Raw genomic sequence first — 26,525 nt, forward strand, 5'->3', positions numbered from 1 at the left:
CCAGATGGTAAAGTGATTCTAAAAGTGTACTAGTGAAAAGAGAAGCTACTGCAGCATCTTGGACACAAAGGGTAACCAAGAAGCCAGAATAGCATTTAGAAATGTCTAAAATTTCAATTTTGTTTTGCTCTGTGGTCATCAGCAAGCCTGTAACAGAAGGGTCTGACTGAAAGAAAAGCAGCAGCAGAAGAGGTCTGATATTCCTCCAGGGATACAGAGACCCAAGTCCCCCATGGCCCTCCAGGACACATCTTTGAGGTCAAGTCTGTCAGATTTAATAAAGAAGCTGACACAAGCCTGTGGGGATGTTTGGTCTTTTTTGTGGCATTTAAAATCTCTGAACTGGGTTTAGAACCAGTTACAGAGACTGTTACAAGAAATACTCCTGCAATTGGGCTGGATAAGCCCCAGAGTTCCTGGGCCAGTCTTTGCCCTTTGCTGCTGAGTTATTCTTTGCTGTCCAGTTCACACAATAGAGACCCAGACACCCTTCTAGTATGACCAAGCCACTGCCTGCAGTGTGGACACTGTGGGACTTTTAAGCACTAAATGCCACCCTAGAGAGGCTCAGAAGAATATCTCCAAGTCCAGCCTGTATTTTATGAATTCTTAGAAAACCATATATTCATTCACTTGGTAGCCAAGTTCAAGGTCACACCTTGGATGAAATGACCATAAACTGAATTAGATCTTTGGAAATGCAGTTTCTTCTCTGAGCTCTCCCATCTCCTCAGGGTTGTGGCAGAGGAGCTCTCTGAGTAGGTAAATCTACTTCAGAGAAGAGAGAATAGAAAGAAAATAAACTTTAAAGAACAAACACTGCACTTCAAAGTCAGGAATACTAAACCAACACTGCTGTTGTAGTAACTATGAGCACCACTGATTTTAAACAACTGAGTTAAATGTTTTGTCTGCAGCCCCTCTTTCCTTTCACACAGTATTTCTAATCATTATGCATATTTATTCTGATTTCAAAGTTTTCTGGAAAGCAGAGGACATTGATTTCTTGTGGAAAAAGGCAATGCTTCTTCAAATTCTTCCCAAATTCTAGCTAGACAAGTCAGTACAGCCACCAAAGTAAAAAATAAATCTCTGTCCTTCCTTTATCACAGGTCAATTTTCACACAGAGCTGCCAAAACCACTGCCATGTTCAGACACTAGAACTTGCATTTTATTTGCCTGCAGCTGCATTGCACAAAGAAGGGAGTGCTAACCCTTCTCCCCAAGACAAAACATGACCTACCTCCAAAGCAAGAGGTGATTGATTCCCTGTTTTGTTTTTTCTTTCAGTGTATTATTGCTTATCTTTTGTCCCAAATGCTATTTCCCTAAAATGCTTTGATTGCAAAATATTGATTTTTCTTTTCATCCTTGTCTACCAGCACAGATAGACAGATGTAGCAAATAAACAGTAATGAAGCACCACTTAATGTTTTTCAGTTTCAGATTTCAAATTTGCCCAGCATGGACCCTATTTTGTTTTCAAAGATGCTCTCCCCTGGATTTGAGTTCTAACAACTTAAAATGAGATTTTATGCAAAATCTATTTTCAGTGAAATGAGAAAAAAAATAATTCTGAAGGCTCTATAAAACTGAGTTTTTGCATTAAGTTTTGAGACACAAAGCCAAAGTCTCCACATTTCTAGCAATGCCCTACTTCTATTGTCTAAAATAAAGGTACTACCAAGCAGCATCACTATATGAGCTTAGAACTGGAAAGACTCCAGGATTTAAAATATGAAGCATGTGGTTTCCTCAGCAACCTGGAAAATGTATTTTGGTGCCTACTGGGTATCAGTGATGATGCCAATTGTCATGTTAATTTTTCAGATCTTTGCTGTTCATAATCTTATTCTGTGTCTTTTAACTGATCTTCAGTCAGCCAGGAAACTTTCATTTCTTTCTTCACCTTCATTTTTGGATGACTAAAAAGTATACTTCATAGTTCACCAGCTTTAACCAATACAACAAAAACAATGGTTCATAAAACAAACCATGAGGTGATCTGTGTTAATGATTCCAAAGAGAGACCCTAAAATAAAGGGTGCATTTTAAATAATTTTTTGTTTCAACAGCAGCAATTTAGGATAGCACAGTTTTGGGCACCACACCAAACAATTCCTTGTCAGTGTAACCAGAATAGCTGATTACACACTTAAGTCACAGAAAATAAAAAAATCATGAGATCCAAATACCCATTCTTCTCATAACTGCTGCTTCCAAATAGATATTATTGCCACAGAAAAATACCAATTAACACTATATAAGAAAAGCACTTTTTGTACCACGTGCCTTTCATGATCTTCCACTCTATTCAATTAAAATGCCTGAGTACCATTTAAACCATGTCAGCAAACTTAAAACAAACATTTACTATCAGATAAGTAAACCAGCAAAAGAAAAATCCAGACAAACTACTACTTATAATACCTATGACCTCTGAAGATACTTTAAACTGGACCTTCAGATTTTCTACCTGAATATAAGACTAAACCCCAACCTGTCTGAACATACCAGTTTGTAATCAGAGGGAGGAATAAAAAGACTAATCTGCATGGAGGTAAAAGTTTAGAGACTGTTTTTTTGTTTTTTTTTTTTTTTTTTTTTTTTTTTAATGGCAATAGAATTCTGAAGTGTCCTGGAAGATCTGAAAGATAGCACCTGGATAAAGCAGAAAACAAGATGTGCACTTTAATAAAATGCACTCTAGAAATGTAAAACCAGAAAAACTAAATCACAGTTTACAAGGATTAAGAGAAAAAACAAATCACAGTTTACAAGTATTAAGAGAAAAATATTTATATGAGAGGAGCTACAGGCTTCTGAGTTTCCAGGCAGAGGGCAGCAATAACTATCTGTGCAGTCATAAAATGACAGCCATATGTACCAGATAAAAATGAGACTTCATATTTTTTCCTTAGCACCTGAAACAGATTTTATGCAAGTTCTCATAACTTCCACAATAATACATATTAAAAAATCAGGTAAGTCCTTCCTCAGGTATTTTCTCAAGCTTTGCTTTTCTGTGGAAAAATGTTACAGAGAACAAGAAAAAGCAAAGTCCTACCTATAGAAAATCCCACATCTAGTCTTCAGTTCCAGGTCTGGACAAGTGATTAAAAATATGAGTTAAAGACATCAATCCTTAAACTTTAAAGGCTGAACTTCCAGTTATTTACCTCAGGCTATACAAAAAATAAAAAATAATTCCATACTGTGGAATTCTCCACAATAATATTCTAGGTTAGCTAGTTACACAAACAAGAAAAAATATCTTTGAATTTACAACTCTCACAATTTAACTGTTCATGTTAAAGAAAATGCCTCCAGCAACATCAAGGTTAAAGCAAATTCAAATCTCTGCATGAGATTCTAGTTAGCAGCAGGAAATAAATGTTTTTCTACAGATAGGTAATATGTTTTTATACATGCTCCATCCCTGGAAGCATTCAATGCCTGGTTGGATGGGGCTTGGAGCACCCTGGCCCAAAGCATTTTATGGTGCTTTGTTTTGTTTTTGTTTTGTTTTTTCTTGTTGAAGGAGCTCAGAGGCAGGTTTAGAGAACACCACAAACTGCAGTTTATTATGGCAGTGTAGCCATCCAGGCTAACAGGACCTCAAAGCTTTCACACCTAAAAGCCTGGGTCCTTTCCTTCCAACCTGAAGACACCAGGTACTTTTACCTGAAAGCAGCAGGGAACAGTTCTGAAAAAACAGGCCAGATGCACAAAGACACAAGATGAAACTGTCTCAATATGTCTCAAAAAAACAAGTATTAAAAAAAACAACCTATAAATGATCTAATGAAAGATCATTCTCAAGTGTCAAGCAGAGCAAGAAAATGTGTGAAAAAGCAGCCTAAGAGTGAATGAAAATAAAATGACCTCAGTGACATTTAACATTTACACAAATGTCAGACTCCCCACCTCTTGGTTAAACATTCAGCTGGGATCTCAATCTGTGCCTGGAGGGTGCACGACCAGTTTTATGAAACAAAAAGAAACACAGCACAAAAATCAGGAATCTGTGTTTCTAAAAAGATTAACAATCATAAAAATGAGACCATGAGGACTGGGAATTAGGGCTTCTGCTCTGGAATTATTAATGATTTATTTATGGCTGAAGTCCATGCCTGAACTTGCATTCCCACATGACATTTTCTGTAACAGAGCTGAGCATGACCTAAACCCTCATAACTTACAGTTACAGACAAGAAGAAAAGGCACTGGCCAGGCATCAGAATTTAATCAATATTCTGAACTATTAATATCACAAGAAGTCCGTAGAATTTTTTAAAGGTCTTGGGAAAAAATTGAACAAAAACCCCACATCCTCAGCCTAATACACTGCATAAGACCTCCAAATACAGCTTCTCTAAAGATACAGAGGAAAAAAAACGTTCTGCATATTAAAATTTCTTGCATTACACACACTTCTTTCTTTTTACCCTGTGTAGAGGAAAATTGGGATATATTGTGTGTGCAATTTGCCAACTATCATCCATAATGACATCCACTGCCCTAGACTCAATGCCCTTTGGGAAACTTCTCCAATTTGTTTGACAGTCTACATGTTTTTTTTTTACCCAGACCTCCCCCAGTTCACCAATAAGTCTACATTTTCTTATCCAAAAAGATATGAAGGATAGTCTGATTATCCTATTCCAGCACTTTCCAAGAAATATTAAGTATGATAATACTAACAAAAGTTATACAAAGTTCTTCATAAACTTTCCAAGTAGGTTACAAAGAAATCATTCTAACTGCTTCTACTGATACAACCCTCATTCATTCAGTCACATATGTCATGATCAGCCAGTGCCCTGTGCTTCAAACCAGTGTGGCTTTGGTTAGGTGCTGGGTGGGAAATGATTGATTTTTCAGATGATGTGCCCTTATAAAAATGGCTCAACCACTGGTAATATTAAAATCACTGAAAGGCAACAACCTCTGTTTTGAATTCTACTTTTTTTGTCAAAAATTCAAACTGAAATTCATCCTTCACCACATTCCCACTACATCAATGGACCTGAGCATTGATCTTCAGAATGCACATTTGAGTTCAGACTTTTTGACAGCGCTGGAAGCAGAGATGTGTCAGAGGTGTTTATCTGACTTACCTTCTTCTGAAGAACGTTAACTTTGCGTTCCTTCACCTCCAGCATGTCCTTGAGGTCGTGGATCTCTCCTGCCTGAGTCCCCTTCTCCTCTGCCATCTCCTGGATCTGCTTTGTCTTCTTGTTGAGCATGGTCTCCTTCTCCTCCAGGCGTAACCGCAGCGCATCCACCTGAATTCAGGAATGCAGAACAAGCTTTGCTCAGCACTGAAGGAGAGAAACCTCACAGAAGTTAAACTGCACTTCCACAGGGGAAATATTACAAACAGATTCAGAAATCTAACACCCCTTTCTTTAAGAATTCAACAACCATAAGATTGGGATAAAACAGTTATCATAAGTGACAGGAAATAGTAAAAATAATAAACTGTGCTATTCCCAACTAGATGGGAATAATGCTCCTTCTTGGAAAACCTCAAATCATACTTCTCACATACAACTCAGGTTTCTATCACACACAGTACTGAAATTTTTTTCATCAAAGTAGAAGCCAACACAATGTGTTGTGGAGAAGTTGCCTTACATGCAGGGAAATAGACCCCTTTATTTGAAACATTACTAATAATCAGAGAATAAAACCTGACTATTTGTACCAGTCACTTTACACTCTAGGTTTTAATCACAGTAGTAGCTGAGCCTGAAGGCAATGAAAGTAGAACTCTGCAGCCTCTGCAGATCACAACTGGAAAGAGGTTACCTTAGGGTGGCTAAGAATATTTTGGCTCAATAAGCAAAGTAATAGTTTAAATATAACATGTTTTCCACAGCATGCAGTGTTATATTAAAGGTAAAATTGAACAAATGACACAGTACAGGATATTGTGGGTGCAATTTGGACACATAAACATATTTAGAGCTCCCATGGCCTGAATGCATTTAGAAACACACTCTGGCAACTCTGTGGTGACCTCAAATTTCAAAACTGCATGTTGAGCACCTTTTGCTCTTCCTTCTGCATTTCTCTTCCATATGTGAAACAGAGCTCACAAGACAAAGGAAATGGGAGAAGGAATCAGAGCTACCTGAATATAAATTTGATGAGAAGACTAAGGTCACCACAGAGCACAGGCTAATCTCAAAGACTATTGTGGAATACGAAATCCAACACCACCAACCTGCTCAGGACACCAAAGGAACCCACTGACCCCTATCCACTCAGCATTCAGACAGAGCTCAAATCTGCCAGCTTGGCTGCTAATCTTATTTGACAGTATCAGATTTGGTTCCTGTTAGCTGAATCCATTACAGGACATCAGTCACACAGAGTAAACAGGCTGATCAATGAATTTCTTGCTCCTCCTGCACAGCACAGACTAGCAGAGACACGAACTGAAAGGATGACAACCACTAGACAACTCCAGCTGGGGTAAGAATTTAGGAATTTACTCTGCTTATGGCATTCTGAGCAACACTTAGTTTTAACATGTTATTCTAATTCCATTTTATTTTGAGTTACTAATGAAAAAGTTGTCTCAGAGGCTCTGCATTTCCAGGGTTCCACTCACAAAACCCTTTGGTGTTTTGTCTGCCTTCCTTCACACAGAGCAGTAAGCACTTGCCAGCAGGGAAAAAACTGCCCTGCTCTCCCCATCAGTGCTGCAATCCCACTGCCACCTCTGTGTCTGGAGCCTTCTCACTTACACATACATTATTAAAACCACATTCCTGACCTCTCACCCAGCAAGTGGGGCAAGGAGTGTGATCTGCAGGGATATTAGAGTACCAGGTCCTACCCAAATATGATTTATAGGATGGATAGTGTTTGTGATGAAAGGTTTAGCAGGTGGATCACGCTTTGTCTTCTTTTTTAAACATATAGTTCTATAGATTGATTAGGTATGCTCTTCCCTGGGAATCTTTGATATTAAAACTAAGAGTCACTTTTATTAATTCTTAAAGGGAAACTGAAAATCTCCCTTACAAGAAAATCCACATCCTCTCAACAGTTGTGTTGCAAAATATTTGAGACAGTCCAGATGCCTATAGCACAGTGTTAAGTGAAAAGACAACATCTGCAAATAGAAATTTATCCACAGAATGCTTTCCATTTTCTGATTGATCATTCTCTTTGAACTCTATATTAGCTTATGGTTTGGGGTAAATGGCATTCCTGGTTTTATTTGTGTGAGGTCCTTGCCTAGGAAACCACAGAAAACACTTTTAAAAGTATTTTCAAAGGCTGGCAGGACACACAATCATCACCTTAGCACTATTCCTGGCAGAACACTGCACTTGTTTATTCATGTCAGCTCAGTTTATGCATGGCATCCTCCCACAGTGACAAGAATTGAGGTCTGTGGGAGTCAGGTGATGCCAACTACAACAGAGTCAGCTCAGGATTTTCTCAGTGCATGGAAATGATCAGGCAAACACTGCTGAGGTGCTGACACCCCTTCTCCTGAAATTTGTGTCTTGGATGGTTTTGTACAAGACTTAAATTTTTTCAGTGTAAGAGTGATATATGAAAAACTGCATTTGGAACCACTGATTTGTCTTCACAGAGTTTTCCAGTAGCTGCAAATAACATTCTATGTCTCTGTTCTCAATGTTTCTAGCCATACATTAAACATGTAAAAGTCCAAATTTCTCAGGCAAATTAGTCCATTAGTAGCTCCAATTACTACCAGAGTAAGCACAATAAATGAAACAATATTTAATATAATATAAATCTCATCTTAAGTCTGTTTTAGAATCTTGAATTCTGTAATGACAGTCTTAGCTTTCAGAATATTACCAAACTATAGGGAAATCATTTAAATTTTCACAAGTCCACAGTGAATTTTAAGATCTCACTGTGTTTCTCACTGTGCTCCTGAGTTTCAGGAGCTTGTGTTAATAGCACTGAGATTGAAAACAAGGGTTTCTTTCTGAATTTTATCATCATCTCCACTGTACTGTAGCAAGCAGGTTATCCCAACCCTTGTGATTCCCACTTGGGTTGAAGAAGATGTCAGTGATGCCCAGAAAAAACAGGATACTACTCTTTTCCTGAGTGATTCTTCACATCTACCTGTTCAAACCATGGCTGAACCATAATTTAGATCAGTGAACCAAACCACACTCAGTGGTATCAGAAGGTAAAACCTCCCCTATGCTATATCCAAGCCCCAATTGCTCTGTAACAGCAAAATTCTCAAGTTTAATTCTCTGTGGGTATGACTACAGAAGAGGCAGCAGAAGGAACAGATGGAATACCAATCCTGAAATGTGTGTTCAGAGCCTGCAAAGGTTTCTAACAGAAGCCAGCCACTTTTTACAGCAGATGTTGAAGTAATTCTATATCAGCATTCAGAATTCAAAGATCACTGAGAAATGCACAGAGACATGAAATTAAAATTGGTATGTGAGGTGAGAGCTGCTTTTTACCCACTGTAGCTATTGTTAGGTGAAGTCTCCAAGTATAAACACATTTTTAAAAAGATCACCTTTGTGACATTCCATTACTAACTGGCAAAAATATATAAATCCAAAAAAAGGAGTGAGGCCTTTTTACTGATAGCACAGTCTGTAATTAAAACTTTAAAGCAATGTTTATTGACTGATTTGAATGCAATGATAGCTCAAAAAACTTAATTTAATTCTCTATTTTTGACATTGATCTTTCTTTTTAAATAGATTAGAGTTGACTCTTCACCTCCTTATACCAATTGCAGCAATATCCATGATGATCTGTAGATGAGGGTGAATTCTCCACGAACATTTAACTCCCAGTGTTCAGGTAGCTGGTGCTGATAAGTGTTGTGAGAAACACCCAGCACTCATTTGGACATTCCCCACTAAATGTAATCCACTCTGTCTCTGATTTGGCAGAATCTACTGCAGTTTCAAAATGCCAGTATAAACCCCAATAAAGAAAGATCTTTAGAAAAAAATATGTTCTAATGAGACATTCAAAGCAAGTAAGAACTTCCACATGATTAGATTCATTTTTCTACTGAATATTAATCTAAATTTATCATAGGAACAGACCAATTACAGAACCATGCTAGCTTGGGCTGTATATAAAAATAAAGGACAACATTCTCACTGGTTAAAGCAACTTCCCACTGAAGCCACATAACTTCTGGCACTGACCTAAGCTGAAGGGCTCACTGGGTGAAAACTTTATATGGATAAAGCCTTAATTCCAACATAAACACTGACTTATTTTTTGTTTTGTTTACAAAGTGACTGTACAATTTTAGAGCTATTTTTAAATGTTTCTACACCAATTGAAAAGCTAACCACAATATCCTCTCCACCCAATGAGCCTCAAGATAAACACCCCCCAAACAGCTCTCTGCTGCTTGTAGTTCTAGGGTGGCAGGTGCCAAATCCATTTTTGAGATATTATATCAACACTTTTCCCCACCTGTGAGCAGGTTCTTTAACAGAAGACTAAATAAGAGGTAGAGGCTAATGGAGGCATTCTCTTTTCTTTAAAAATGCTTATTTAAATATTATTGTAAAAAACTGAGCCCCTATGAAGATGTCTGACAATGTGTGTCAGAAACTGCAGCTCTCCTCCTCCTCACAGCTCTCTCTAGGTGTCTTGAGAGAAGCTAATTGTGTTTTAACACTGACCAGTGCTGTCAAGAAGTGAGGCCAAGCTCACATTCCTACCTCATTCCCAAAGAAAACCCTTGTATGGGAAAGATATCCTTTCCTTTAAAAAAGCCAAATCATCACAGGATGCAAGGACAAACATCTCAACACTGTTTGTTTTCAACATGTTTCAGTCCTATACTTAAAAGGATTACCTGTGAACACAAAAAGGTAATTGTGTAATAATTTGTTTGGCTTTCTGCCAAGAATTCCAACAAGGGTAAAAAATATATTATTATTATTATTGTTATTATTATTATTATTATTATTAATATTAGTAGTAGTAGTAGTAGTTGTTATTATTTTTCAAAAACTTCTTGGAAGGAGGAAACCAGTTTGGTTTTGTGGTGCTACATGAGAACTTCATTTGGAAGCAGCCAATGGAGAGCAAATATTCTCAATGATTATTTAGTAATACTACAAGTTAGAGATCTGAATAATTTTATGTATTAAAGTACTTTGGCCTTTAGGTAAAATAAAATCAAGAATAACTGTCAAGAGTATCTATCAATGGTATATAAGCAAGTCTTCTTGGTTTTAAATATTCTGTTTCAATTCTGGACATTTTAATTGAATAAATATATTTACCTACCATAACAGCTGAAATTATGAATCTCTAGTGGAGTCTTTTAGCTTGTTAATAAAATAAATTTGTTCAAGAACTTCATCTCTCATGGGTAGAAAAGTGTTACTATTTATTAGTTAAAAGTGAGAAATGTGTTTCTACATTTTTAGGTTTGTCACATACTGCACATTTAACATATCTATATTCTTTTCAACAACTACAATGGATCAAAGCCTGCACTTTACCTGTGAAAATGTTTATTTACATAACATCTACTTTCAGTGATACTTTGAAGTTTAAATATTTCTTTTAAATAGACATGTACTAATCTAGTGTACACTCCTGAACTAGCAAAAAGGAATTAACAAATTTAACAGGGGTTTTATGACTATAAACTGGAACACTTTCCCAGTTATGCCCACTAATGCAATCTCAACTTCTACATAAATCTGAGAATAAACAGAAATGCCATCCTGGAACACCAAAAGATATTTACTATGTAACTTTATTCTTGCATGTCCACCCACAGATTTACCAATTTTGGCTAAAGGAAAGCTAAATTAGGGTAAGAAGTTCAGATCAATTCTCTTATGCTCTTGTAATAAGGAACCTTCTCCCAGTGTCACCCACAAATTTCCTGCATGCCTTTCTCACAGCTCCTTTGGCTTTGACTCTTTCAGCTGTAACAACAAAGTTTTTGATGCATCACTGCCATCTTTTGGACTTCCACTAACATTACAGCTTCCCAAGCCAGGGACTGAAATGCTGTCTGCACACAACATTCCATTCTTGCTCTTCAAGAATGTCCAGAAGCAACACATTTATGCTACATTTATTACCTGTTTGATGTTCAGATATACACCTGGGTCTTACATAATATGGGAATTTATTAAGCACTTGTCACAGAAAAACAGTTGAGAAAATATTTTTCCTTTACCCTGGAATATGCATCATAAACCATCAAAGTCCATATTTTAGGCTTACAGGAGTTCCTGGACATGCTGGCAGTAATGGTGAAGCCTCTGCAGAGTGTTTGCTATTGGAATCACCTTCCTTTTTCTTCTCTCCTCTAGCTACAAGGTCACTACAAATAAATCCCCCCAGCTCAGACATTGCAACTTCTAATTCAGCCAAGCACTTCTGCACACATATTTATCTTTAGATCAACCCCTGGCCTAGAGAATCAAACCTAAATGCTCAGAACAAGCAGTACTGGAAGGCTGTGGGACTGTACAACCTAAGAACACAAGAAATAATGGTTTTCTCTTTTTTCTCTGTGCACAGTCAGCAAGTACAGGATTGCCCACTTCACCTCTGTCTGCAGGATGGCAGCTCTTTGCTCTTTAGCTGTAAGGGACTCTTTGAGAACCTCAATGTGCTGCTTGCTGTCAGAGAACTGGTTGGTGAGGGTCTCCAGCTTGGTCTGCAGGGCCAGCAGCTCCGTGTCCTTGCGTGACAGCTCCTGCTTCACCTGGCCGATCTGAAACACAGAAACGATGGGCAAAGGCAGAAACACTTTACACCTTCCTTACAAAAATTACTATCAACACACACAACTACCAACAACCAGTAGGATACTCTTAAATTATCCCACAGAACTATGAAGCCTTCAGTTATCTTGAGTGAAAGGCTGGCAAAAATTTGTGTCGTGAGCAAAAGATACAAGGAAGAAGAGTGGGGAGCAATGTCATCAGTTTTTCAAGGGAGGTTCTTTTGTTATTCCTCTTCCCAAGGACTGACCAAACCCAGGAACGTAGCAGGGCTAAGGTTTTAATGAAGATGAAACTGCTGTACTGACAAAATACTCCTAGCCTGCAATATCAGAGCACCTGCAGGTCTCTCAGCAGCACAATGTTTGCTTTGAAATGTCAAATCAGCAAGTTGCCCTCCAGCTCCTCACCTATCAATCCAGCCTCATGCTCAGAAAGGATGGAGTCACCCTTACTTTTCCCACTATTTACAAAACCAGCTTTTTATTCTATGAATCACACTTGAGTTTCTGGAAGGTTCTAGAAGCAGATGCAAATATTCATCAAAATAACATGAAAACTGTTTGTGGAATTGCATTTTGTTGAGAGCAATTTCCTAGATTTAATTTAGTGAATTAAATCAGTATAGAAATGCAAATTTATTTTAACAAATGTAGGTTGGATTATTATTTAATAAACAAACAGTAAAAACAGGGAAAAGAGAGCAATGATATTAGTAAATTAGTAAAATCTTTAAGTGCAATCATCACTCAGGACAATTTTTATTATGTCTGAGAAAAAAAATTAATAAAAGATGACAGGAACCTCTAAATGTAGTCCAAGTTTGTAACAAACTTTCTGGTTTGCTTCCTGTCTCACAGAATAGCCCCAAAGTACATTGTCCACTGCTTCAAAACAGAAATTAAAGGACATCACAAGATAAAAGATTGTCCAAGTCACTGTTCGTGTTTGGAAACAAGGCACATGAATGAAATAATAGTAAAATTTACAAGTTTTTTAAAGTTTTTGATTAGAATAAATGCACATACTTGTAGAAATAACTGAGAAAAAAAGTTTGGGTAAATGCAGCTTTATATTGACAATACTGCTTCAATAACAAGCAATTAAATGAAGAAAACTCTTTACCAAAGAGTATTAAAATTGTATCAAAATATGTAATCAAGGACTCCTGTATTCCACTGTGAAACAGTGTACATGAAGGAACGGGGAAGAAGGAGGACATGCATTTCAAAAATTCTCCCAAACTCATTTTATTAAATGAAACAATGAAAAGGTATATAAGAATTTATGGAACTACTCAACTGTTTCTTGTTCACTTCATTCAAACCCGCTAGGTTGTTTTTTTCACATTTTACTAAAAGCAAATATGCACAGAGATGATTCTGCACCTATTTCAATTCACCACAAAGGCACTGATGCCAGCAGCACATTTCTGCTGTCAGCCACCAGTTGCACAATACTGCCAGGCACAGGACAACTGCTGGGAAGAGCTGAATTGTTTACTGCTGGTTATCTTTTCTAAACAAAAAAGCCTCCTGAAAAAATCTCAGATGACAAAACTTTTTCAATTAGTAGGAAGCCTGAATCAGAGTAAAACTTTCCCAAAACGACAGACTGTTTTTGGGCTCATCTCTGAAGAGATGTTTACCACATTTCATTACATGAAGATTCCCAAGTAGCACCCTGGGATTCTTGTCTCTAGACAAGATTCTTGTCTCCCATTTCAGAGCTGCAAGCCCACACTGCCAATGTGCCAAAGTTCTTTAGTAAGAACACAGAACACACCATCCACACTTGCAAGAGAAGTAAAGACAGCATCAAGTGCTCTCATCTCTCTTCTTGATGAAAAACCATGTTCAGACTTGTGAGTGAAACTCTGACTTCACAGCAAAGGAATAACCTAAATTCATGCTGCTAAAATCGAGCAATCAGTTTCAAAAGCATTCAGCATCCAGATTTAGTTTTTTTTTTTGAAACTATATTAAGAGGGTTCAACACAAGTTTTCAAATTGTTTTCTTTTACTAGGAAAAGCAAATCTCTTTGAAAGTCTGTCCCCAAAATGGGTGCTGAATGCTTCTGAAAATCTGCTTCAGTAGAGAAGAGTAGGTTATTGCTCAAACAGCTCATACCATTAAAAAACAGCAACAAAACAAATACAGATGTTCAGCTGGAGAGTGATGTTATATATGGACACCAGAACCATGAGAACAAAAAGGCAGCTACCAGGCTGAGCAGGCTGTTAGTTCTACTTGTTATATCAAGTCATGAAGAAGGTAGGAGAAGAAAGCCAGAAGAGCTATCAAGCCTCAGTGAATGGCCACTGCACACAAAAGAGAGATCTTACTGCAGAGACCTCTGTCTGGAGACCAGCCACTCTTTTTTTCAGGTCCTCCCCTTGAGCCTCTTTGGCACTTAGCTCTTCCTTCAGTTGCTCTACCTGTCACGACATTGTTATGCTTTTAAATATTTATTATTTGTCAGCTTCTACTCAGCCTGCTTCAGTCCAAGTAACTGAAAGTGACAAAGAACTGAACAGAAGGATTAACACTGGTCACTCCTCTTCCATTCTTCATTAAGTCTTCTCAAAAGTTAAATGTCTGTGTAATTTCATATAGGCTGCCAGAGAAGAATTTGATTATGAAACAGAAGATATATAGTTACGGTTATGTTTACATATGTCAAGTGTGTGGCACTTATCCCAAGGGTTTTGAAACTGCAGTTCATAAGGAAATTATGACAGGAAAAAGGACATACTTCAGCATAAGAAAAATAATGTTAATTGTCAAGCTACAGCCACAAATTACTTATACAATACAAATCTGAAAAAAACAAATGCTGTGTAATTACAGAACAAGGTGGCAGGATTGAAGATGGCCATAAGTCATGATCAGATACCAAAAGGAAACAAATTTTCTGCAGGAAAATAAGTGAGCAGACCGGGAGACAGAAAAGGTCCAGAGAACGAGTAGCTGAACAGATCTATAAATCCACAGAAGGAAAGGACAAGGGAAAATTGAAGAGTTGCTAACAATGAAGAAAGAAAATAAAGAAGAAAAGATGGAAGGAAGTGGTGCTCTAATCTCCTCCCCTATTCCTAATCTGAACAGGGTACCCTTCAGCTCCCAGAAGCAACCCTGTGTAACCCTGTGAGATAAAGAGCAAAGTTCATGTCAGCACCACCACTGTAGTAGACTCTACTCTCATGCTGACTCCACTACTACAAAGAGAGTGTAATGGAAAGTCATTATTGTGACAGTTCACACTCTTCTCAGCTTTTATATAATGACAAGGTCAAACAGTCATACAACAACAGCTGTAGAAATAAGAAATATCCTTTTGGATTTTAGACCAAATAAAACCTGAACCAATAATGGATTAATAATGGCCTAAAAATAAATGAGAAGAGGAAGAGGAAGAGGAAGAGGAAGAGGAAGAGGAAGAGGAAGAGGAAGAGGAAGAGGAAGAGGAAGAGGAAGAGGAAGAGGAAGAGGAAGAGGAAGAGGGAGATCAGGTGTGACAATAAAAAGAGAACTTGGGCCACTGATCTTACTGAAACATCATCATAATATTTTTAAATTGGAATTTGAAATTTTCTTAAATATTTTTAAGTTATTTTAGTGGCTTCACGGCAGGTATTAAATCAATTCTGTTTCCCAGCATTTGACTGGAACCCAGACCATTCCTCCTAACTAAAGCAAGAACATTTCCCTCTGTTCACCCAGCTCAGTCTAGCAGAGGGCTGCTGGCAGCTCTCCCAATACCTTATTCTTCATGAATTTGGAATGGCTGCGGTACACCTCCATTTGCTTCATTTCCTCCTCACGTTCCTCTGTGCTCAGGGCTCCGTTTGACTTCAGCATCTGAATCTCCTCTTCCAAATCCCGGAGGCCACGCTCCATGGAAGAAATCTTTGAATCCTGAAAATGATCAGAGGAGACAGGTAAAGACACACTCTTAGATTATTTGTTAACCTACTGCTGGAGTAAAACAGAAGGAGATACATGTCAAATAAATTACCCCCCTTAAAACTGACTTAGGAAGTTCTTAGAGAAAATGGTGTTCAACTCTCTACATATGAGTGCTCAGATACTCATTTTTCAATTTATTTTTTACCTTTCAAGGAAAGCAAGAGTTTAGTACTGAAAGAAAACATGGTTCAGGGCAGGAACAACATATAGGATGAACAAATAAAGGAACATGAAGAAATGTTGCCTTTTCAAGGCCAGCACAAACCAGAGACATTTAATTCTAACTGAATGGACAGCAAAATGTGACTGCAAGAATGGCAAAAAATTGGGTTTGTACCATTGGGTAATTTAAGTGGGGTCACAAATGGGGAATAGCAAGGCAACATAAGCAAGGAAAATGCACAACAATCTAGTTTTGATTGGATAAAGCAGAAAAGGGTCTGTCAAGTATTCTGACTGATATGTACAATATATAAAACCTTTCAATGGGGTAAAAACAACCACCCAGGAAAATAAAGAAGTCAGTCAATCATTATCCTCATACTTTTACAGGATGATCAGAGGCATTCATTCAGTGTACCTGGTTTACTGTTTCTTTACAAGTCTTTTGTGTTAGGAACAGTACTAACAGCTTCACACAGCACACAGATTCATGCATATTCATCATCATGGATATGCATTTAGGAACTATCATCTCTTAAAGCAGTCTATTTTGTCTTATTTCATTTCCCCAAAATATTTCATCTTTCCTGAAAGACAGATCTGATTTCAAACTATACTAGAGACTTTGATAAACAAAACCTTTTCTTTGTCTGATCAGCAAAGCACAGATGAACAAAAAGCTGATTCTTGCACATACAGGGTTTCATTCATGACATGAGATTTTTTAAAAGCATCATTATGAAGATCTAATTGGATCTCCTGCCTAATGTTTGATACTGAAGTTAAAAACAAAGTAGATTTTTGCAACAAAAAACTAGAGGTAGTAAGGTGAAGTGATATTGTCAACAGTATTTAATTTCAGTGTTCACATCATTTCCCAGAAATGTGTTTCTCTTTTGATAGTAAAGACACTTAATGTTACCAGATGGTCAATTAATTTTCATTATTATGGACCACAAAGATGACTAATAAGAGTCATTAAATTAAAGGCTTCAGAGTAGAAAGATGGGATATAAATAAAGAAAACACTGATACAGAATGAAAAAAGTTGCAGGAGAAAAAAAGAAAGAAAAATAAAAAAGGAGGGATATAAAATGGAAAATAACAACTTGCAAAGACAGTTTCCAGTTTTTCAACTCTATTTGTCCAAACTCTGTCTGATGTATTCATGAGCAATACAGTATGAAATATGATCACATAAAGCTGTGTAAACCACACACTTGATTGTGGCTCCTGAGCTCTTGGCCAATTGCCATCAGTCCATTAAATACTTAAGCTAATGGCTTAAGAATTCAATCACAAATTCATCCAGAAAAGTTGGGTTTATGATGGCATGCAGACATATTTCTAGCTGTATGACCCATTCATTAAGTGAATGTCAAGCTTGCTAACTTTGTGGATATACAGAATGCAAAGCAGTATTTCAAACGTTGATAACACAAAAAGAAAAGAACCCACATTATAAAACCCCACAAATCTTTCATATTAATCTACCATTCCCATTCTTGTAATATAATGAACTGCTGGTTAACTGTAAGAAATCTGTACTTGCTGCTGCAGGCAGATAAAGACAAGTTTCTTCTGTGTCTGTCTCTTCAGTGACCAAAAGTAATAAAATAATAATAGACAATAAAATATTATAAAAAATGTACTTATTTTAAATTACAAAACTGACAGAAGCATATGGCACTTGGCAGAGTCACCTTTCATATTAAAACCCATTTTCCAGAGAACAAATCCTGCTGCTGCCCATGCACAATCATTTACCTTCATCTCAATAACAGTTTGGAGAGCTTTTGTCTTGGCTGTGTCAGGAGTGTTCTCAAATCGACGATGGATTTCCTGTACCAGCAGAAATGAAAGCAAGAATTACACTAATGGCACTGCCCCAATACAAACATAATTACTAGAAGCTTCTCTTTCTAATACAGAGCATAACTCAATGCTGCTTTCTGATGTTGCCAGTTCACACATTTCATCACTTCTCATATCACAGGAAGGATTGCCAAAAGCTCACTCAATAGAATCCCAGCCTCAGTTAAAAAGACACAGCACAAACTGCACCTTTGACTACTCTCTTACCCAAAATAAACTTGAAATGACAGATGGGTCAGCTACAAAGCTCTATCATCTGCCTGCTAAATTAACCTGAACTCCTGATAGCTTCTCATGGAACACATACACATAATGCACCTGACCAGAGGCTTACTGAAAACAGCAACACTGAGCTTTCAACAAGTTATAAGGTGCAGTTGTTGTTAACTCTCTTTTCCCAGCATTATTTATCCCAGAGTGGCAACATTTAACTAGACAGGATGAAAATCTTTCTCAAGGCTCTTGGTCTTGAGCACAGCTGAAAATACATGACTGTACACCACATTGCTCTAGAGGCTCAGGGGATGCAGACAGGAGGATACAAAGTCCATGTGATATTTCTGTTGATGTAAATTGACAGAAATATCATGCTTCAGACTGCTTGCTAAGGGATGAAATTACAGAAAGCTGAAACAACTTGTTCTACCATATAAAGCTGGGTTTTCAAGCCAACATGTGTAAAAAGGAGAAACAATATAGAAACATTAATACTCTTTCACTCTTGGTCTTCATACAATATTGTCCCCACAGCATTCTCTAGTGTTAACTGCAGGAATGTGAATTCTGTTAGAATGTTAATCTTATATGCCAGAAAAATGCTTTGGTGTCCATAGAGCACAAGCTGTGATGCCAGTTAACATAACAATAGATTTTGTTATGTGCCCATACACACACTCTGCCCATCCACATCCCTCAAACAGCTGAAAGACAAATCCCAAAGCCATCCACAAATTTCTATTTTCAAAAGACATGGTGAAGATAAAATTTTGTATGGCAGTCATCCATGCAACTAGTTCCACATGAATAACTATCTGAATGAAAAAGGTAGAGTTGCACAGTGCTTTTCAAAAATATTGAAAACACTACTTGTAACATTGTGAAGTTCTTACACAGCTCTCAAGTGAGCAACACTGAAATGTGCTGTAGCATGACAAGGGCCACAAGAATCTTGCATAAGTCTGGCATAAAACCATTTGCATAAGTTGATGCCTCTGAATGGTAATAACAAGAAAATCCAATAAAGGTTTCTCTGGTTTAAAATACTGTATCTGTATATTTTCTGAGAAGCTATTTTTACAAGTGTGTTTGCAGTGTACAGTGGTAATCTCTGAAATAAATAAATAAATAAATAAAATCCTCCTGAAAAAATAAACCTGCAACCCCCTCTAAATACATTTGTTTCTCCTAGAGTCAACAGAAAACTTGAGAGCCTCAGCACAAATACTACTGGCACCACACAGACCAGAGTGGAGCAATACCATTATTATTCTACTTACCTGTACCTACATTCCCAAAATGGATTTACTCAAAGAAATTAAAACAAACTCTTGTGAGCTTTTAGCAACTGAGAAAACAAAGGAAAAGAAGGTCAAATTTTAACACACCATAAATCTATTTTGGACACTGAATTATTTTTATTTTAGTAGTTAGGTAATTTCCACATGTGCAGAGACTGTTTCTGACCTGAGAATGTAAAATCAGCACTGTATGGAAATGGGACAGGTGGAATAGGCAGCAGGACTGAGTGTCTGTAAAGGGATGCTGACACAACAGTGTCTGCTTCCACCATTGCTCAGTGTTTTCCCAAAGAGAAAAATTCTCCCAACCTCCTTCTTGAGAAATGTCTGTATCTCCTCTGTCTGAAATGATGCTCTGCACCTCAGCAAAGGAAATGTCCTACTTCTATTGCCTGAAGTAATTCCACTGTGATTTGGATGACTTAACCTGCTGAAAAATAACACCTCCCAGCTCCTGACTGCACAGGAAGGGCTTAATTTTGGCAACATGCCTGTGATCCTGAAGAGCCTGAAAAAAAACTACAGGCAGACTGAGGCTCTCAGGAACACAGACTGAAGAGTGGCTGCTGAAGGAAAGCAGTGCACAGATCCCCTTCTTAATTATGAAATACAGGCTGCATCCATGTCTTTCAGTGGCAGAATGGAAAAATACTAATATATCAGATCTCTGATGTACTCAGATTCTGTTGTGGACACACATCCCACAGAAAATTAAGATGTGAATCTGTAAAACAGGATTTTGTGCAATAGTTCAAAACAGAGGGCCACACACAAATATCAGAATCAGAAAAGCAGAAACTCAGTCCTTCATTCCTTGCAAGTTATCCATTCTGATAAAGTAATACTTCTTCCTTTACTTTCACACATTAAGAACCTTCTTATGTAACTGCTATTGTTTGCTAACGAGTTAGTAAAATTTAGCATCTTTGCACCTTTGAGTGCAAATTAATTTATTATAACAAGGAATGGCTCTTACAAATCTCTTTTATATTTATTGCTTTCATATGTTCAATGACTCCTTCATTTAAAAGTGATAGCAAAAAGGAGAACAAAATTATGGTGCAAATTGATTCCATCTAAAGTATATTCATAGGCAACAAAATTCCAAAATGAGATGTTCTGCCCCAAAAAAAATCTTTCAATAACTAGAAATTGAAGGCTAAAAATAGTCAGAAGTTCTAAACAAGGTGGGCACCTTCTCCAGAGTTGGGGTTTATATTTCAGCTTAATTTTTAATTAAGATTATCTATCTTCCTTTTCAAGAAAATCTACCACAGAAAAATCTGCCAAGTAGTTCTGCAGGCAGCACAGTGCCTCTAGGAGGAACAATACTCTAATTTTCTGGTCAGCATAATTACACAGAACAGCTGATCAAACACACTGAGAACACTGAATATGTAAAGAATAGCTGTGATAAAGTGATTTAAACACACCATAAATAGTTACAAAGTCCATCAGGCCTTTTTGAAAATAATTCAAAATTAGAGAACATAGTTTAGAATTGAAGGAGCCCTCAATACTGAGCAGTATTATCACTCTAAATTATACACCTGTGCATAATAATGAGGGTTGAATTTAGTCCAAACCTTTTCTTCCTTTATAACCTGGCCATATCATGCATTGTTATTCCCTCAGTCACTCCTGTGTCTGATTTTGCATGGAATTTAGAACAAATGTGAAGGTGCACTTTCAAGCAATGATGTTTTTACAGTGGGGTAGGCTGTATGCTTAAAAATACAGCAATTTATCTCTCAGTAGCCACAACACAAGCAGTTTCCAAAGCAATAAAGGACGTGCCTTCCAACTCCTGCCAAACTTGCATTATTAGGCAGCACATTCCACATAAAGTGGAACAAAAACATGCCATTTCATACAAATTTTGTTTTTTAAATGGCTAAAAAACTTATTTGTGTAATTAAAAGCACAGTAATGATTCTGGCTTTTTTAAATCCTAACTATACCATCCATATCTTTGAGTAATCAGCTATGATGTCCTGTGCTGGATCTCTGCATCATTCATTGGACTGGACAGTTTTAACTAAAAACTGGTTTTATTCTCCAATCTTATCCTCCAGGCCTTACTGATGTTGTATCTTTAGTTTAGTCTCTCAGATGAGTGTTCTGCCTACCTAGATTTTAGCAACCTAGCTCCAATTAATTACAATGAAATGCAAATGCTACATCCAAAGGAAAATTTCAGGAGCATCCATCAGCTCAGTATTAATAATCACTGTTAATTTAAAAAAAATTTCAGCAGCTATAGAAGATAAAATACATCTTTAGTTGTGTAGAAGGACAAATCATACCCGACTAACCTGATTTTCTTCCAGCTGGCTGTGTGGCTAAGTGGGGAGCAATGGGTGTTCCATGTCCCAAGGCCTCCAAACATCCCTGGAGGCAAATTTGTGAGCCACAGACTGTGAGCACTCCCAGCAGCAGATATATGGAATTTGGGGAAGACAAGAATTGGATCAAGCCATGTGCCCTTGATGTGGAAAATCTCCCAAACCAGCCCTGGATGTATGAGCAAGGGGAGGTGGGAAGCAGCTGTTCCCTTGTGCAGCCCTTGTCAGACACTGCTGGAGCACTGTGCCCAATTTTGGGCTCCCAGTACAAGAAAGGCACCCAAAATCTGAGCAGAGTCTGACAGACACATGATGTAAGAGGAGAGAGTGATAGAAAAGTGTTTGTTCAGCTGAAAAGGCTTGGGGAGAAACCTGATGCCTTCTAGAATTAACTGGAGGCTGTAGAGACGATGGAAACAAAAGTCTTTCCAGAAGCAGAAGGATGATAGGCAACAGGCAGAATTTGCAGCACTGAAAATTCAGACCTGCTAATATGGAAAAGCTTTTACCAGGAAAACAACCAAATGCTGGAGCAGGTGCCCAGGGAGGCTGTGGAATCCCCACCGCTTGAAATTGCTGGTTTGAGCAGAAGGTTGCATGAAATAACCTGTGGGAGAGCCCTTTAATCTGCATGACTCATTTATATAAATATCTTTACTACCTGGTGCCAGAAAGGTGACTGGATAGTATCACAATTGTTTAGTTTCAGGATTTTTATGCCTTTTTTTTTTTTTTTTTTTTCAGAAAGTGCTCCATACCAGTAATTTTAATTTCTGTTTCAGCAAGATGTAAAACTGAACTGAAAAAAAAAAAGCATATGAGAGTCCTGTAGAATTTATTTCATTGCTATTAGAGTTTTTGCTACTAAAATTATATAGTTATCCAAGTCTGGAAGCAGTAATCATGGTAGTTCCTTCGGAAATTATTTCTGCATTTTTCCACTTGTCATTTCCTGCATTTGCAAACCCAATCAACATAATTCCCTAAAAAAACCAAAGTGACTATTCATAAAGAGGACAACTTTGAAAGATGAGTTGGCAATGCACACACATTGGTAATGGAGGGTGCCAGTTGCTTTGAAGCTCAGTTACCCCTGGCTAAAGAAACTCATCTGTGTTTTGCAATTGTATTAATCCATTTAAATTATTATTTCTAAATCCAATTAAAACCTCAGATATTAGGACACTTCAGTTTGTTAACAAAGGCATCAGCTAAAGTGAAAATTAAAGCACAGATCCCTGCTCATCTCATTATTTCAATCAGCAGGAAACAAAAGCAAAATCACCCAAAACTTTGGCATTAGAGTAAAAGCAAGGTAAGATGAGAACTAATTCAAACCATCCAATTAGTTGTAAGCAGCAAGTCATTGTGTGAATTCAAAAGCTGACGAAAAGTCAATTAAAAATTAAAATCTCCATCTTCTAGAACTTCATTTACATATGTGCTATTATTAATTTTTTTCTCTTTCCTCTTATTAAGGTGCAAAAGCACTCATTTTGTACTTAAATTAGCATCCAACTTGTCCAGGATATTTTTAGGTTTTCTTCCTTCCACTACAAAGTTTCACATTTGTGGAAACAAAATTCCACAAATCTCATTTCTACTGAACAAAAGTGCAGGATAATGTGACCATCTCCAAGGAAAGCATACCTAAGATGTCATTTGTAAACAAAGCAAATCATGCAACATGTATTGACAAAGAAGATCTTCTAATGTAACAAAACATCAAAAAGACATTGAAGTTTCAGCATTTTAAACCCCTAATCCCCAGACAGATTTATGCATTGTTTCACATGGTTTTAAAAATCCTATCTGAAGGGTATGGAATACTGAAATAAAATAGTAAGAAATTTTCTTGTATGTTGAAGACTAGCCCATTCATATAGAAAAAAAATTGTTTTTAAGTAAGAACAAGAATAATTTACCCCCCCCCATACTAGAAAAAGTATATGAAGAGACCTACTGAAATTTTATTCAATTTTTTTTTTTTTTATTTTTCAATTTTTGAAGAATTATGAAGCTACCAACCTCTGCACTGAGGAAAGATGAAAATAATTTCATATGTGTTTGAACATTTTTAACACTCATTCTTACCTAAGGTGACATATAGAATATTCCAACTAAAATAGCATTTTAAAAAATTTAAATGCATAAAAAGTTATGCATAAAAAGCATTATGCATGCTTTCAAGTTGCAATAGCCTGTTTTCTCAAATTTTGACCTCAAACACCTCTGAATGTTTTAAAACTACCTGCAGACCAAACAAGCAATTCTAATGAAGACATAATTATTTAAATTATCTTGACTTCTAGCTTTGCCATTTGCTTCTAAAAGGTCAAAAGCATGAAGCAGCAATAAAAAAGCAGAAACTTCATTTTTTACCTCATCAGAAAGACAACTCCTAGTATGATGGTTGTAAGAGTTCCAGTTACTGAGTCTATCTACCCCTGCAAAACAAAACTTCTCTCCTGAAGTATCTTATTTATGTTGCAAAATCTTGGCATGGGACAAAAAGCGTGTTTTGATTTAACTCTAATTGCTCCAATTAAAATTTCTAAATCCTCCTCTGAGCGTGGAGCAGAAAAGGGTAAGAATTTTAACACACCCATGGAAAAATAATTTGGTTGCAAAACTTGTCAGAGCTCATTAAAATCCGGCCAGACAAGGGAATCAAGCTCTCAGCACTGGGCAGAGCTCAGCAGGGCTCCCTTAGGTGCCACATCCCTCCCTTCTCACTGAGCTCCTTGCTGCTGCTCTTTGGCCAGCACAGGATCAAGTTTTGCTAATCTAAGTGTGACAGCCTGGTGTGCCTGCTGCTCTGGCCCATGGGGGGACAAAGGACACATTTAGGGCTAAACCTCCCTTTATTTGTTAAGCACTCCATCCCTAACTCCTTCACTCAGTTTTGTACCCAGCTGGAATAGAAATATGTCTTGAATAGAAACATAAATAAAAATTAAAGTCAAAACTGTAATTTACTATCTAACATTTTCTGGAGACAAAGTATAAAGCTCCTGTCAGTTCTTCCCTCATTCCACACTACTGTAACATGTAAGCCTTAACTCTAGAACAGCCTTCTAAAGAAAAAAACCTTCAGGATAAACAGCTTCTTTCTGTTTCCAATAAATGGCTGTGGTCAGCTATCTATACTCACAGTCCCTCTTGGACTGTCCTTACAGATCTCAGTCTGCCCACAGTACTCCAAGTGTTTGGAACACTGGGTATGGATGCAGTCACATCATATTCTGCCATAAGCTGCACTGATATTTGGGCTATTAATCTGTGTATCTGAAAAAAATCCATTTCTAATCAGTGCATCTAGCACTTCAGGGGGTGAGGAGCAAGGAGGCTGTCAAAAAGAACACAGCAAGCTTGGTTATCTTTGGAGCTATGGAGCATCACTGATAATTCTGCAACAGCCAAGTCTGGAACAAAGAGGCAGCAGCTAATGCAACTTGGGAGCTATTCTGGAAGCTGTAGTCCAGCTGCTGGATTTCATCAAGTATGTCTTCCTGGTATGAAAATAATTTTGTTTTTGAAAGTTAAGTCTAGAATATCACCAACAATAATTGTCACTAAGACTGAAGGAGTATTCAAAATAGCAGCCATCTTCTGGTAAGCTCTGAAGCTTAAGCTTGTTTTCCAGGGTAGAGGAATGTGATGCACCCACACTGTTATCTGCCAAAGTCAGGGCATTCTGATGTTCAGTGAGACATTTGAGTTTTAATTATTTCTTTTAATGAGAGAATGTCTTCTGTATCAATTGCTGAATACATCCTATGCTGGATATAGTAACTTTCCCATAGACTTATATAAATAATTTCTTGAGATCCTCAGAAGTCAGGACAATTGGGAAAAACTCAAGAGAGTCCAATTGCTTATGGATATACCTCTCAGCAGCTGCAGGAGAATCCATTTCATAATCTGCACAGATAGTGCCCTGATCAAAAATATGTGATGTCTTTTATATGAGGGACAATTAAGCAGCACCGGATTTTTCAGCCTAGAAAAAGGGGTAACTTTGAATGGATATAACAACCTAAAACAGTGAGTGGCACAGCTATAATCTTATCAGAACCACAACTCTGATCTCTCTTAGAATTTATTTTCCTTAGGAGATTCATGGAATCTTTAGTACAATAACAGCAATAGCAAAAGCTTAAGAAATAAATTAATTCACGTTTAATTTTCAAGGTGATACTGCTGGCCACTGTAACTGCACTGTCTGCCTGAAAAACTGTCTGATGACCTTGAGCCTCAACATCACACTTTGAATTACATGTAGGTTTCCAAGCTGGAAAACTGAGGGATATCTTTTTGCTTCAGTATTATTTCCAGCAAGCATTCTATCATAAATATAAAACCCTTGCAAGAGTCAGAAACAGTACTAGTGGATTCTGACATCTCAGAACTTACTTTGCTAAGATGTTCAAGACTGCTATTAAATTTTTTTATGTGTTAGGACATGAAATATAAAGTGACCTCCCAAGCTTTTGCAAAGCCCTTTGAGATACTAATGCTTCCTGTAACAGCAATGAAGAGAAGAGTTTAGCATGCCTTTATTTAGAGAAGAGTTTAGCATGCCTTTCCAGATACTGGGAACACTAGATATAAAACCATCAAGAAAGTAGATGCATTTCTTCAAGGCAGCTCAAAAATTCCACCATTAGTATCTGGGGTAGCAAAGGGCTAAAATAATCTACAACTATGGAAATACAGATGAACATAAGAGAAGGTCAGCTGAGGAGGGTGATGCAGACACTTAACAGGTGGCAACCTAAGAGAGACAACTTCCAAGTGTGAAACATGGACAACAGCTGTGAACCACATCCTGCAGAGCATCTGGGTGCTCAGGCAATCAACTGCAAGTTCCTCTGATTTTCTCCAGCCTGCCAGAGCC

General features: G+C 37.4%; 1 protein-coding gene across 6 annotated transcripts in view; it reads right to left on the bottom strand.

Moving 5' to 3' along the window:
• ERC1 (ELKS/RAB6-interacting/CAST family member 1) overlaps nt 1-26,525 on the bottom strand; it is a 269,449-nt gene that overhangs the window by 183,728 nt on the left and 59,196 nt on the right. For 4 of the 6 annotated variants that reach the window (XM_056515211.1, XM_056515230.1, XM_056515222.1 and 1 more), the window contains exons 4-8: nt 17,656-17,730; nt 15,520-15,675; nt 14,112-14,195; nt 11,580-11,747; nt 5,122-5,289 (exon numbers count right to left, since the gene is read on the bottom strand). In XM_056515211.1, the coding sequence (XP_056371186.1) occupies nt 5,122-5,289; nt 11,580-11,747; nt 14,112-14,195; nt 15,520-15,675; nt 17,656-17,730 (651 nt within the window). The remainder of the gene's footprint in view (nt 1-5,121; nt 5,290-11,579; nt 11,748-14,111; nt 14,196-15,519; nt 15,676-17,655; nt 17,731-26,525) is intronic. The other 2 variants (XM_056515238.1, XM_056515251.1) reach the window with 1 other exon arrangement.

The sequence above is a fragment of the Oenanthe melanoleuca genome, chromosome 1A, assembly GCF_029582105.1.
Source record: "Oenanthe melanoleuca isolate GR-GAL-2019-014 chromosome 1A, OMel1.0, whole genome shotgun sequence".
In the NCBI taxonomy this organism is placed as follows: domain Eukaryota; kingdom Metazoa; phylum Chordata; class Aves; order Passeriformes; family Muscicapidae; genus Oenanthe; species Oenanthe melanoleuca.